Genomic DNA, 15,233 nt, shown 5'->3' with positions numbered 1-15,233 from the left:
TTTTTTTGATAAGATCATTATGGTCTTGTAATTAATCTTGTAATTAATGGTCTTGTACATACTATATACTATATATACTATATATATATATATATATATATATATATATATATATATATATGTAGCAATTCAAGTGTTTAACAGAAAAAAAATACAGAAACGTGTTTCCGGTATCTCGTTGCTTTTTAATTCGTATTTTAAAAGATCATCGATAGAAAATAAGCGATGGAAGCAAAAATCGATCGAAAATAAATTAAGGGGATGAAATAAAACAGCAATATCCAATTGATCCAATTATTTATTATTACAATATTTTATATTTATATATGATATTTATATTTATATTTATTACAATAATTTATTTATTATTATATGTTTGTATTTATTATACCTTTCCATTTTTACGTCTGGTCTTTGAAGTATGCAAAATAAAGCAAAATCAGCTACTTGTTATTTTGCAGAAATGAAACGCGAATTACGCTGAACGTAAGGCTATATACGTGTATGTCCAATCAACAATTTTTGACATATGTAAAATATGTTATATTTGACTAATATTTTCTATATGTAGTGTCGAAGTAAGGTAACAGAAATAATTTTGCTTCAAGTGAAAAAATTTTTTAATATTATTTTTGGAAAAGCACCAAATAAGATTTTGCAAAAAGTTATGATATTTTAAATATTGTGACAATATTTTATAATATGAAGATATTTGAGAGTATAGTAAGAATGATTACATTATGTATTCATTGATACATAGAAAGTTGAAGAGAGATTTCTCTAATTTACTGTAATATAATATTCATTTCCATTAGAGAGAATATAACTAAAAAAAATTCGTAGCAAAAGGAATTTCTCATTTTGCATTCTTTTTGTATCGTTATTAATATCATTCTTTCCATCTCATAATCGAATTGAATAACGAAAGACGGAATTACGTCAAGTCATCGAAGACGCAGAGAGCATTTCCGCCTTGACCTACTCCCCTATCACTTGTCAGCGGTTTCATAATTTACAAACAATGCTTTTTTAATTTCGTTTGGTTGCGCAGAAATTATTGAATTCATTCTTATAATTTGTGATACATATTATTGCCACACTCGAAGAAACTTTATCATAATATTAATTAATTCATTTAAAGGTCATTGCATATAAATATTTTGCCATGATGATAAAAATCATTAAAATAATTAGTAACGCTAGTAAAAATAAATTAAATCTCGTTTGTTTTAAGTATTTCATTAATCTCTTTTAAAATCTTACAATCTTTAAAATCTTTATCTTTTATTTTTCACTATGATTTCGTTACTTTATCTTAGGAACTCTGACGTCGCTTATTGAATTGTCGATATTCAATCAAATAAAAATTAATAATTTTCTATGAATATTCTTAAAATTTGTTGCAATATTTTATAACATTGTGTTGTAATTTATGAAACAGTGTTTCAAGTTGAATTCTAAGAATAATGTAATTCACGTAAGCAATTCTTGAACAGGATGATTGATATTTTTGTAGATGACGCATAGTAGCGAATTGATTGGTTAAAAAAGTTTATTTTGTATGGTCCTTAATTTTTAATTCTCATAGTTTTAAGAGGATTGTATATTAAAAATTGGACTTAACAAAAAATCTTGTTTAAAATTTTGTGTACTTTTATCTACGATTTTAGGAAAATTTGTCACCGTGCTACGTGGCATTGGGAAAAACGTAAGTATTTATGCTTACAATAGCCGGATATCCAGGTCAATGCTCGATGACCCGGCTTTCTGGCTCAATAATACGCGAAAATTTATTCTGTTAGATTGAAATTACGCAAGTGCATTTTATTACAAATTAATTATTCCACGAGGAAAAATAATTGCATTGATTATTGATGTTTCATTGTTTATTACAATTTATTCGACTAATTGTAAGAGATTGAAAAATGTTGATATTATTGTATTATGGGATAATAATATTTTTCTCTTTTTCAGTATACAGCCTTTTATATTCTTTATATAGAACATATAATTATTACAAAAAATGGTGAAGCATTGGTAAAATATAATACTAATAAAAATGTCGCTATACTTAAGGGAATTGATATTTTTATATTGGTGTTTTGACTAAATAAATTGGAAAGGAAGGTAGATATAAAAGTAGATCTTTTCGTATTAAACATTTTTATTTATGTTGTTTATACAAAATGTAATAAAAGTGGAGATATATATGTGTATGTATATAAGATGGAATATTTGCTGTTGTGCCAATAATTCACAGTATTAATTATTAAACACAGTATTAATAATTAAAATTAACGTATTTTTTAAATTCTATTTTGTATTATGTATATATCTTGTTATACATATAGCATATATACCTTGAGATATTATGTATGAGCCAGGAAGTTTATTCATACCTGCTGATACTTATACACAGATTCGTATGTACGGTTGTTATCTACAATTGCATGCTGCACGTACCTCCATCAGATGGCAGCACCTCGTTAAAAACACCAACTGTTTTGACGATAATAGTTTAATAAGTGATTACATTTTTTTAAAAGCCGCATGAGTATTAACGAGAAAAGAATTGTACAGTGTTTCCTGAGCAGCATCACGTTCTTCTGTGTTTAATCTGTGTTAAAAACGAAGTTATCAATGAAAGCATAACGTATCAAAAAGCGTTACGGAAAAAGACTTTCAAAAACTGATATATTTATAAAGTTTTCCATTGAATGAAATCCGATAATAAGATATATTTCCTACAAGCGATATATAGCTTTAAAAGCGATGAATTGTTCCAATGGAAATAAATATTACATTACGAATGTTGATAATATTTTGTGAGGTTATGTTTTTGTTAAATCGAACATTTTTCAATCTCTGGTAAAAAAAAAAAACACGTGGAAGAAACAGGAATCCCGCGTATGCCATTTAAATAATGTGCGACTAATATCGTATTTAAATACAGTCTTAAACAATCGTCGCTTTTTTCCTATTTGGATCAACGGAAAATCGTGAGTACGTTGGTCAATTATCTCATACTTTAAGTCTTGGCAAAATTTGTTACGTAACAATGTTGTAAGCCTTAATTGAACGACGAATTATCGTACAATCACGTTAAAAAGTACAATATAAAAATCACTCGCACAAAATTATTCTCATTAATGGGTGTAATGAATCTTTAACAGGAGTATATTTAAAAACACGAAAAAGAGCCTGCATTGGAGGGACCGAAAAAATGCTATTCAACGGAACATTCTTGTTTATGTACGAAATCTTTCAAGGATTGCGTAATACGTTCGCGCTAGTGACACGCTTTTTCTTTCCCGTTGCAGGAGTCGATTTCATTTTCTTCAGTTGTTTCTTCTTCTTATATTTCTTCTTTGAGGCTCTTTGAGTACGAGAATCGATGGAGTCGTTTTCCGACGAAAAACTGTCGCACAAAGGAACGATTAGGGGTTGCAATTGTATGTGGGATCGTGAATGCGATTGCAAATGCAATTGAGATTTCGTAACACTCGATATTTTTCCACCGTTAGAAACAGTGCAGGTGGCGCAACTTTTCCGGTGCTTCCTTCGAGATTCAATTTTGTGCTGTCGCGTTTGAATCTTTGAAGGTACTTCAAGCGTGACTAGTTTTAAAGAGTCTGCTTTAATTGTTAAAAAGGATGTTTTGCGGTGGCACATTTCTTCTACTCTAGAATTTAGATTAACTATCTTCTGCCACTTCAGAGGAGACTTCTTTTTCCTTGGCTTCTGCTCAGCATCTTGCCGCTGCGATTCCACTCTCAAACTACTGTCTTTTGAACGCATCGTATCTTCACGCTTATATTTATTTTGTATTTCTTTCATGTTGTCTTCCGTATCAATATATTCGACAAATTGCAATTTTTTGCTGCCTCTGAAATAAAAATAACTTGGAACATTCGTCGATAATGTAACAGAGCTTTACGTACTTCAGTAATACTTTATTATTCATTTTATTTTTGGTTAACGCCATATTGGATATTCCCCAGCTTAATGGTCCCTTTGGAATAGGATGATGATAGTTGACTCTTTTATCGATATTTTCTGCGACGTTCAGTGGAACTCCCATCCATATTTGTTGCCGCAGTGAACTGAGCTTAATTTGTATATCTTGACTTCTTAACGAAACAGGCGAACGATGTCTTAATGTCCTACATAAATTAAGATTTAAACAAAGAAGCTTCCATTTTTTAAATCTACTTTGGTCAGAATATCTTATTTTAATATCCCTTTACCTAACCAAGCGAAGACAATGGGATCGTCTGTTCGCCTTCGGTTCTTCCTTATCGACATTGATATTCTCAGCTAAGGACATGCTACGAGGTCTCGCTATTTCCGGTAAGATTAATCTATCACTGGAGATTTCCTTTGTTTCTTTATCCACGAATTGATTAGTTTCTTCTTTGCAATTGTCGCGAATTCTTGCTGAGAAACCTAAACATAATTTCTCTTATTTCTTTCAATTTATATTTAATAATATTTCAATGGTGTGGTTTTACGTTCTGGCCTCGTCAGTCCTTCATCTGCTGAATCAATATAGTCACACAAATCGCTGCCAGGGTCCAGAGTTGGTAAATCCATTACTGCTCTTCTAGTCTAAACGTCAACCCGTCTAATTAGTAAGTACTCATTTCAAATGAACGTGTTTTACTTACAGAAAGAAAGTATCAAAGATATTTCAAATTTTACCAGCATTCGTTTGCGTCGAAGGTAGCTTCTGTTAACGGTGATTCCCTTTTTGCTTTTTCTTTTTGCTAGTTCTAAACTTCGAGGAGGAATAAATGTTGGCGTAGGTGGTGGTGCGCATAAATATTGCGGAGAAACAAGTGGTTCCTTCAAAGTATAGGTCCATGTACCTTCTGGAAATTGTATTTCTTGTTCCTCTGAGATTGAACTATCAGACGTGTCGCCTTCGTCGCTGATTAAGATATAGGTATAATTGAATCGAAGATGGTTCGAATAAAAAGTACGCTGCGATTAATGTTGAAAAGTACCTGGAGTAGTCGGTTAAATCGATATTCGTCGGTTCTTCGGCATTGGAGCCACCCTTCATTAACCTAGTAATTATTTTGTTTCGTAGCTTTTCCTTCCAGTGCGTAATTTACCATCATTTAAATCCAATGAAAAATATATACAAAGCAAGAAGCAACGTTAAGAAGATTTTCTGTTGTTATGACGAGTTGAACGATTATTATGTTTACCTTGATGGGATCTGGATCAAAGAAATCCAATAGAGTTTCACAGAATACTTTTCCAATTTGCTCGTAATCCTGAGTAGAAAAATGCGTGCCTGATCTAGAGCCTATTTTCGTCCCTCCCATTGACGCTTCCATTGTGTAACTATTCTGCACTCCCATAGACCATACTACGACTCTTCCCGTACCTTCTTTACCTTTCTCCACGTGAAATTTGCAGTTTTCAAAAGAGAACTAAAAATCGAGTGCTTCTTAATACATTTGACTTTACTTAAACATAGGAGAAAAAAGCATATGATCTGTATCGGATCGACTACTTTGTCAGCTGCGTTCTTGTGTAACATCAGAGGAAACACTTGTTCGGAGAGTCTCGCCTGTGAAGCGGTTCTTTTACTCTCGCAGCCATAAACAAATATATTATGTTTTCTGGAGTGAGCGTGTAAATCACAATAAATGGCCACTCCGCATTCTTCCAGTAATCGTCGAATCATTAACTTTGTATGCCAGACTGAAGGGTAACTTTCTCTCATTACAGTTCTATATTGTCTATTCAAATCTTTCCCCGATAACGAGCAACGATTGTTGCCAACAATAACGCCATCCGGATTTAGCATAGGAATCAGCTTGAATACGAATCTTTCTCGTAGTACCTGCGTTGTTAAAGTCTTGTTACATCTTAAAATAAAAAAAAAAAAAAAAAGGAAGAAAAAGATAAAACTGAATTAAGATCAAGATTATGTCGAGCATATACTCTGGCTTGATTCGATTCTCCGGTTAAAAAATCAATAATTCCTTTCATCGTCCAACTAGATGGAGTTTCTCCAGGGTGAACTCGTGCCGTGATAACTATGCCTCTTTTTCTTCGTACCACATCGTCGTAAGTAGGCGCAGTGATAGTCAAGTAATAGACTCCATTTCCGGCAAGTGTACGACACAATAGTCGTAATTTCGCATATCTAGATTTTATAGGATCTGCCGCTAGTTTGGCAAGATATTCCTAAAAATTGGAACATTTTTTCTTTCTACCTATGTCGGTCTATTAGGATCCTGCTAATCGTATCGTCTGTTGCATGTCTCATTCAAATTATTTATATTCACTGTGTCTCCAACAACAATCGTCAACGAATATTAATCATTTCGGTTGTACGTACAAACAGACTATTTATAAAAAGATATAGCAAAGGATGAAACTTGTATTTGTATTACCTGTAGGTCAGTATAGGTGTATGGATAACAATGTGCCAAATAAACAGTGTCCCTGTCATGAGGAAAGGAGACGTTGAATGTCAGTGTGTGCCTTTCTTTTTCTTCGTTGCTTCTGGGAAGAAAGATACATCTAATAAAAATTACGAGAACACTTGAGGATATTGAAATTATGATAACGTACGATGAATCATTCTTGTAATAAGCGATATTCTCTCCGCATCTCCTCCAACCAACGGCACGCTTCTTTGCGTCTTCGGTCGAGTACAAGAGTGGCCGAAGACCTTCATTGTATAGACTTTCCTCTTTGCAAAGGTTCACAATGGACAATCTGAAATTGTTTTAAACGAATATTTGTAATAAATATACTGTGGATATTTATGCATTTATGCATCAAAATATACATAATGGACATAATAGGCAAAATATTTAAAATAAAATACTCATAAAATTTAGCGAGTGGAACAAATTTTTCTCTATTTTTGTAAAAAGCATGGATTTGTATAAAGAAAATTAATTAAGTTTCAAAATTGAATGTTTACCTGTAATTCGTTCTGCTCCTCGTATTTGATATCCTGAAGTAATACCATTGGGTATGTCTTTGAGTATAAAGATCTTTTCTAAGATACAATTGATAATACGTGTCAGTGATCTTCACAACTTTGCAAAGGTTGCCAGATTCGAAACGAGATTCAAAACGTAAATCGGTGTCAGTTTCCATTAGGTCAGACACTTTGGTCAATAAGAACATATTGCTATTAGTCTCGACGTTCTTCGATTCGTTTCCATTTGAATCGGCTGAAAATTCTGTTGGTAACGGTGTGACCGTGCTTCCACCCACGCAAGATCTACTAAACTGTTGGTCATTGAACGAATAATTGATTCTTCCTTCAAATTGTAATTGTTACAATAATTATTATCGTACGAATTATTATAGACTCACGTAACTGGTGACATTGCTTGGATGATATCGAAATATCACAGTTCCAAATTCATCGCCCAATGGTTTTGGCCTTGGTTCCTTCCCGCTTGGCACGTAGAACGGTTCTGGAACGGCTGGAGAGTATTCTATATGCCTAACTCTTTCCGGAAGTACCTAAAGTATTAATTGCTTGATCATTCTGTTCGAATTTTCTTTGTCTTTCCTATATTTCATATATAGGATATTTCAGATTTTTACAATACATTATATGCCTATAATCAAGGAAAAAAAGATGAAATAATCACGGAGTATTTAAAGCTTCGTTACAATGTTATAATAAAAATAAGAAATACAAAGAGAATACTTCGGCCCCTAATATAACATCTTCCATTTCACGCTAGTTGATTTTTATGTGTGTATGACTTTAAAAAAGATATGTCAAACAAGAATTAATATATCTGGTGAACTGATATAAAGATTGATTCATTAAAACGAAATAAAATCAAAATGAACTTCGTAGAGACACCTTGTATATTTGTTTCATATTACACTGTATACCTGACACTCTGTGGGCCATCTAGCAGTCTCCTGGGTGATTCCGTCTATCATGCAATGAGTATCCAATATGCTCCGAAGAGTTTCTTGCGATTGATCATCTCTGGTTCCAAAAGGCATGGAGAACAGTGATAACTCCGTTTCCCTTCGTGGTGCATCGCATCGTCCTAGCTGCAGCAAGTGCAATTCCTGCAGTTTGTTCAAGTTCGCCAGCGTACTGCCTGTCCCACAACAAACAAACATTTCTATTCTATTTGCTTAAACTAGACGCGCTGCTATCGCTTAAATTTACCAGGGATCGGATGAACCGGAAAAAACATGGCCTGAAGCTCCTTCACCTTGCTATCGGTTAAAAGATCTTTCATTTTTCGTTATCTTCCACCGGCTTCGTCATCTTCCTCTGGTCTGTCGACCTCTTTATTGTTCAACATCGCTGCCTTTCTTCTCTCAAGACTTTTAAATTTATCTTGACTCGAGACACAGTCAACGATCCACAGAATTCTTCCGTCCAATAGGCATTTTTCGATCGTGCTCATTTTTTTATTTTTTTTTTTTAGTTTTTTAATCCTTTATTCCTTGTTCTTTTATGTGGTACTTAGTCATCCGTCAGATGAAGCTTTCGACCATTCTTTAAATCGTTCTTTAAATCGTTCTTTAAATCGTTCTTTAAATCGTTCTTTAAATCGTTCTTTAAATCGTTCTTTAAATGCATTTCTAGAAGAAGCTTATCGAGAACAGTATCAACTTTAGATGACGTTTCGACTACACAACGTATTGTCTGGACGAATCTAGCGCGTGAACTGTGATCAGGAACTTTGCCCTCCAGAGAAGAGGAACTCGGTAAAAGCTGGCCCGTCCATTGCCTGACAACAGGGAAACGGGGGCGGAGCCAGTAGATTGTTCGAAGCCCTTTCTCGTTCCTCGAGGTTCGTAGCTCTGCTCCGATGGAACATTCGTATCGAACCAAGTTTGGTAGACACGATGTCTGTTTATCGATCTTTTTCAACGCACTTCTGCTTCTCTCTCACGATCGAACTTATTGTTTGTAATCTAATCTAATATTTTATTTGGCTTTTATATTTCCTTAAGTAGTAGTTGCAAGAAGTTGCTCTCTTTTTGCAAGAAGACTCGTGCAAGAACAGATTCATGAAAAATACGATTCCTTATTCTATTCTTTGAATTTTAATGATATTGAATTATTCTCCATCCTTCTGTATCCTCTTTTATATGATATTGATAAACTTATAGAAAATATACAATAATACATCATGGGTTACTTATTATTCAGAGATATTTCAAGATTTCTTAAATCTGTCCAAAAAGTGCTTACAACCGAATATCTGAATCCATTTTATCAAAGATTAATCGTGACAAGGCTATTTGTCAGGAAAGTTGCATTAATTTCAAGGAATTCGTCTTCGGAGTTTTCTCGGGCATTCTTGCGCTTAGTCACACGAAACAGCCAAGCAATTTATATCCCTCTCCCTGCGTGCTTCTGAAAATTATTGATCAATCAACGTTTGTCGGAGTAGAGAATGGATGTGCTGCTATTTCCTCGGCAAACGTTCTTTCCGCCAATCAATGAGCTTTCAATTGATAGGTCGAAATGAATTAACTTTCTATTTATCAGCAATTATTCTCCTCCAACCAAATGTGTACTTTACAATTTTTATATAACGAGGGTAATGTTCTACGGTTAATAACATCCAGTTTTATTTTTTATAGATAGTCCCTGTTAATCATCGCTTTGTTTGAAATTTTGGAAGAAAAGAAGAATTTTTTAAAGATGGGTCGTACAGTGACGGTAGCAGTTTGTTCGCTGAATCAGTGGGCACTGGATTTCGATGGGAATTCCAGAAGAATCTTGCAAAGTATTCAAGAGGCTAAAGATGCTGGCGCTACTTATAGAAGCGGACCAGAGCTAGAAATTTCGTAAAATTTTCTTTTTAAAAAACAAAAGAATAATACAATATTATAACTAGATGTGGATTTTGTGCATTTATGGGAAATTTAAAAGCGGAAGAATGCCCAGAATGCATATGAAACACAAAAATGTCTAAAATATCTAAAATAAAGTATTTGTTATATCTAGAGAGTGGGACGAATTTTTATCTGGATATCGTCTGTTTTTATTCATAAAATTCATAAAATTCGTTTGCATAAACATCCGCAGTCTAATTATAAGATAGTAAAGAATCTTTATTTTTTTAAATTATAAAAAGATACATACTATTAATTCTGTGGAATAGTGGTTACAGTTGCGAGGATCATTTCTACGAGTCAGATACATTACTTCACAGCTGGGAAGTACTCGCGACGATTCTTAAATCACCAGCTGCCGAGGACATGCTGGTAGATGTTGGTATGCCGGTCATGCACAAGAATGTGACGTACAACTGTAGAGTGGCATTTCTGAATCGACGAATTCTGCTTATCAGACCCAAGATGCAATTGTGCGAGGATGGCAATTATAGAGAATCCAGGTGGTTCTCGCCGTGGACCAAGGTCATTCTTTCAGATTGCACGCGCGATGCATAAGAAATCCGAATAGTTCTTGACCTTCTAGTCTTAGGCTTGATACCGAGCGTCTGTCTACAAGTGCTAATTGCTTATGCAGGAACGCACGGTGGAGGACTACTTTCTGCCTAGAATGATATCTCAGATCACTAACCAGACAGTGGTGCCGTTTGGCGATGCTGTTATTTCAACCAGGGACACGTGCGTAGGTTTCGAAATTTGCGAAGAACTCTGGAGTCCAATGAGCAATCATATTCCAATGTGCTTGGATGGTGTTGAAATTATCGCAAATGGTAATTGACAAAACAATGTACAAGCACTTATATATACGTGTATTTACATCGGTAAACACATGTATCACATTTCAAAATGTATACTACATACAAAATGTATACATGTATACCTACGTTATAACAGTGTTTACTTATTGCACTGTTTTTTTAACTGAATAAAATATTAAATCTAAAATCGCTTTTAGAACATGAAGTAGAAAATTTATGTGGTCAAAAGCTTTTTTTTACTACTGTATATTTATTTTTTACTTTGTAGCTTATATATATGATCTCAATTTTTTCTCTTGAAGGTAGTGGATCATATTTCGAACTACGGAAAGCTTATGTCACCGTAGACTTAGTTAAGTCGGCTACGTTCAAATCAGGTGGATGTTACATGTTCAGTAACTTGAGAGGATGTGATGGTTCTAGATTATACTTCAGTGGTGGATCCTCTATTACTTTGAATGGTCAAATCTTGAATCGTGGTAAACAGTTTGCATTGGATGAAGTGGAAGTCATTGTGGCAACCTTTGATCTCGAGGATATAAGGTTTGTAATATTCATTCTTTAATGAATTCAATTTTCGTTTTGAGTTAATTGTTTTATTCTTCCATAGGAGTTATAGAAATAACATTAGGTCAAGGTCTCATCTAGCTGCTAGACAACCAAGCTATCCACGCATAAAGGTGGATTTTGCTCTAACTTCCGATATTTTGATTTCAATTCCTCCAGATCGACCGATCGATGTGGACTTAGGTCCTTATGAAGATGAAAACGCAACAGGAAAACTTGTTTATCATATACCAGATGAAGAAATTTCGTTGGCCCCTGCATGCTGGCTCTGGGACTATCTAAGGTTCGATGCTTTATTCATAATTAAATATTTATTTATTATTTATTTATTTATTTACTATCGCCTTTTTGTAAAAGGCGTTCTTGCCAAGGTGGATTTTTCTTACCCTTAAGTGGTGGTGTCGATTCTGCGTCATCAGCGTGCATGGTTTATTCCATGTGTGATATGATCGTGGATTCGGTTAACAAAGGAGGTACGTGTTATTTTTGTATTATCATTAGAGGACGTACTTAATGAATGTCTCCAATTAGACGCACAGGTATTGTCAGACATCAGGAAAATAGTCGGAGACTGTGAATATGTACCGACTGATCCAAAACAGCTGTGCAACACCCTTCTTGTCACATGCTATATGGGTACTGAAAATTCATCGGCCGAAACAAAGGCGCGAGCAGCTGAACTCGCTAATCAGATTGGCTCTTATCATCACAGTATAGTAATCGATGTTGCTGTGTCTGCCATTCTAACGATTTTCCAACAAGTTACTAAGCTGACACCGAGATTTAAGGTGCAAGGAGGGTCTCCTAGAGAAAATTTAGCTCTGCAGAATATCCAGGTTGATTTCTGCTATTATATTTATCATCCTTGTGAGAGACAAATAAGTTTTTAATTATTTTAAATTTTTTAAGGCACGCTTGAGAATGGTGATAGCTTATCTGTTTGCCCAATTGATGCTCTGGGTCAGAGGACGACCGGGTGGTCTTCTGGTATTAGGGAGCAGTAACGTTGATGAAGCGCTTCGTGGGTATTTTACCAAATATGATTGCAGCAGTGCCGATATCAATCCTATCGGTGGAATTGCAAAAAACGACTTAAAGTCATTCCTTTCTTACTTTAGGTCAATATTAAAACTGGTATCCTTCTAAGATAGTTATTTTGACACATATAAGATCAACCATTATGTTTATTTTAGGAGAAAACATGGAATAACTGCTTTAGATAAAATCTTAGACGCTCCTGCTACCGCAGAATTGGAACCTCTTCAAGGAGGACAGCTTGCGCAGCTTGATGAGATTGATATGGGTATGACGTACAAGGAGCTTGGTATTTTTGGACGTTTAAGAAAACAGGATTGTGCAGGTCCCTTCACAATGTTCTGCAGACTCGTCCACATGTGGGATAAATGTACCTCAAAAGAAGTAAATATAGTTATAATTAGCAGCAGCCATTGTTGCTACAGATATTTTTAAATTTGAATTCACTTATAGGTGGCAGATAAAGTGAAACACTTTTATAGATGTTATGCTATAAATCGTCATAAAATGACTATCTTGACACCATCTTGTCACGCCGAGACTTATAGTCCCGACGACAATAGATTCGATCATCGACCTTTCTTGTACAATCATACATGGAAATGGCAGTTTAACGCAATCGACGAACAGGTTGGTTATGTTAGATTATAAAGCATGTAGTTAAAATGAAACTTATAATAACCATTGAAATAAAACAATTGATCGTAGGTGAAAGGTCTTCTCAACGAGGAGAAATCACCAAGAGGTCGAAAGGACGTGCCGAAAGTACCTGCGAAGCCCAGATTCATGCCGTTCAGCTCCGTAATTAGTAGTGAGTAAATAAAAAAAAAAAGACAAGTGTACGATATCGCTGATGAAGCTCGAGTCGTGGAGGGGACGAAAGCACCGTGAAATCGTTTCTACGTGATCGATTTCCTTGCTTGTTTACCGAGCTAAACAGCGTTAATCGACGAATAAACACCGATCTCGCAGAGTCGAAGTCGAGCAGGCCGCCGACAAACGACCATCCAGTAATTTTGACCCACCGTGCGCATACTCGTTCGTTGCATCTCTACCGAGGAATCATCACACACCGGCATCATTCTCTGTTGCAGATAAAACACATCCTGGAGTAGTAGTTTAACCGTAGCAGTATCTCTGTCTCTTATCATTTTGATATTGCAGCCTTGCGAGCGCATCGAAACGCAAGTTTGGTAGCTGACCATTTATGCGTCCGACCAGTTCCTTGTATCATCGGCACTGTTTCTTCCGTTAGAGATTCCTCCACGAAGAATCTTTGGCTACGCTTTGCTATAAAGAGATTGGTGAACGGAAGGATTGCATGAATCCTAGATTGTATTATATTAATGCAACTAATGAGCAGAAATACAAATATTAAAGATATGCAAATTCCACATATATACATATATTTATATAAATTGTGTGTAATTAGTTCTTAATACCTATGATCATCCTCTTCAGACGTTTCATATATAAGGTATTAAAAATAAACATAATTGCAGAAATAAATCGACACGTGTGCATATAATATTACTTTTATTATTTCTTCTATTTCTACATACACAGACAGCGCGTATTCACAATTCGTTAAATTTAGCATCAATGAATGACGACAGGGTTGAGAGCCTAGATCAGTGTCTATGTGTGATGTAAAACATCATAATGTATTATTAGTATTGCTTGACACTTTAAGATTTCAAATTCTCGAAGATCCGTCATACACAGTATACTGAACAGTCGTGCGAAACACACTCATTTCTATCTTTCACGCATACGATAGTCATTTGACACTCATTCAAAAATTCGAACGTACATGGCGCACGTTATTAATAGCATGTGATAACGTTGATATATATATATTTTTCTAATTTATATATCTATCTATCTGCATATCTATATTTTGTATAGATATATAGGTATATAGATAATGCATATACAAATATATATTTATATATTTCTAAATTATTAATAAAGTCAATATATAATCAGAATTATTAATTGAGGAGAAATAGCGATATTAATAATAACATAACATTAAACAGTTGGAAAATATAATATTGCAATAATACTAGAAGAGGGAAAGGTGATAGAGTGTCCTGACGCGTCTTGAAAGGTCAAGATAAATAACTATTGGTGAATATTGGTGCAAATGATAGTGGGTATAAAATGGAGATTTGTATTAATAATGATAGTAGCAATATCTTAATGCTAGTTTTGAACAATACTGGATGTAAATTAAATAATCATAATAGAAATAATAATATTTATTAATACTTATATAATAATAATTATATAATAATATTATATTAAAATTAAAATACAATAATATTAGAAATAAAATAGTATTAGTTATAATTAATAGATTACCACGAGAAGTACTATAATTCCCGAGTATTGTCAAGATATAATATAGCGAAAATAGTATACATTATCGATACAAAAAAAAAAAAGGTACCAGATAATCAAAGGTTTAAGACTGTTTCCGTTTCGTGCAACCTAATTAATATTTGCTATATACAATAGTTACGCTATTCATCCGCACGATATACTATAAAATGATAAACAATGTTGAAAATACTCTAACAATTATCTGCATGTGAACACTATTTACACTTTGTGAATTTGCTGGAAACTTATCTGTATTCGAAGGAAAATATCACAACTTAAATGTACGTTTCGAAACGTGTTGTTCATTGTATTTATTTCAGCTCTTATATTGTTGCTTTGCCTGAGTGAAAAGAAATGAATAAGTGATGTAATTGAACTGCAATATGTCCTAGTATGTATATATCCCAATATTCAAATAACATCTCAATAAAGCAACCATAAGATCTCGAGGATTTTAAACGGTTTTTAGATTTTAAAATCGATTTAGATTTCGAAAGATTGATTTGTTTAACGGCAAAATATGATAGATTAAGATTTATAAGAACATTATATCGATTG

The 15,233-nt window shown here is 34.0% G+C and overlaps 2 protein-coding genes across 2 annotated transcripts; one reads left to right on the top strand and one right to left on the bottom strand.

The window, feature by feature from the left end:
* The first annotated feature begins 2,461 nt into the window (after positions 1-2,461).
* On the top strand, positions 2,462-13,815 carry LOC117208207 (glutamine-dependent NAD(+) synthetase). Its single transcript, XM_033449171.1, has 13 exons — positions 2,462-2,999; positions 9,613-9,819; positions 10,137-10,392; positions 10,505-10,697; positions 10,988-11,228; positions 11,296-11,535; positions 11,610-11,725; positions 11,784-12,088; positions 12,162-12,370; positions 12,446-12,671; positions 12,741-12,917; positions 12,996-13,098; positions 13,382-13,815. The coding sequence occupies exons 2-13, from the start codon at positions 9,674-9,676 to the stop codon at positions 13,408-13,410; spliced, it is 2,241 nt and encodes a 746-aa protein (XP_033305062.1). The 5' UTR covers positions 2,462-2,999; positions 9,613-9,673; the 3' UTR covers positions 13,411-13,815.
* Positions 2,876-8,269, bottom strand: LOC117208204 (cytosolic carboxypeptidase 2). The gene is made up of 15 exons (XM_033449166.1): positions 8,180-8,269; positions 7,891-8,108; positions 7,354-7,506; positions 6,953-7,266; positions 6,595-6,741; positions 6,414-6,525; positions 5,959-6,204; positions 5,525-5,857; positions 5,214-5,441; positions 5,007-5,098; positions 4,702-4,930; positions 4,512-4,608; positions 4,248-4,446; positions 3,942-4,163; positions 2,876-3,886 (listed from the first exon to the last, which is right to left on the bottom strand). Exons 1-15 carry the CDS (start codon positions 8,250-8,252, stop codon positions 3,265-3,267), a joined length of 3,285 nt encoding a protein of 1,094 aa, XP_033305057.1. The 5' UTR covers positions 8,253-8,269; the 3' UTR covers positions 2,876-3,264.
* Positions 13,816-15,233: the final 1,418 nt, after the last annotated feature.

The sequence above is a fragment of the Bombus bifarius genome, unplaced genomic scaffold, assembly GCF_011952205.1.
Source record: "Bombus bifarius isolate JDL3187 unplaced genomic scaffold, Bbif_JDL3187 scf7180000008058, whole genome shotgun sequence".
NCBI lineage: Eukaryota > Metazoa > Arthropoda > Insecta > Hymenoptera > Apidae > Bombus > Bombus bifarius.
The sequence above is the reverse complement of the archived record's forward strand: the minus strand, read 5'-3'. Positions and strand labels throughout refer to the sequence as shown.

Coding starts and splice junctions, on each gene's coding strand:
- LOC117208204 (XM_033449166.1), bottom strand. CDS start 8,252: ATGAAAGATCTTTTAACCGATAGCAAGGTGAAGGAGCTTCAGGCCATG. Junction 7,507..7,890: donor GATGGCCCACAGAGTGTCAG/GTATACAGTGTA, acceptor TTAATACTTTAG/GTACTTCCGGAAAGAGTTAG. Junction 6,526..6,594: donor TATTACAAGAATGATTCATC/GTACGTTATCAT, acceptor CTTTCTTCCCAG/AAGCAACGAAGAAAAAGAAA.
- LOC117208207 (XM_033449171.1), top strand. CDS start 9,674: ATGGGTCGTACAGTGACGGTAGCAGTTTGTTCGCTGAATCAGTGGGCA. Junction 10,698..10,987: donor TGTTGAAATTATCGCAAATG/GTAATTGACAAA, acceptor TTTCTCTTGAAG/GTAGTGGATCATATTTCGAA. Junction 12,371..12,445: donor TCATTCCTTTCTTACTTTAG/GTCAATATTAAA, acceptor TGTTTATTTTAG/GAGAAAACATGGAATAACTG.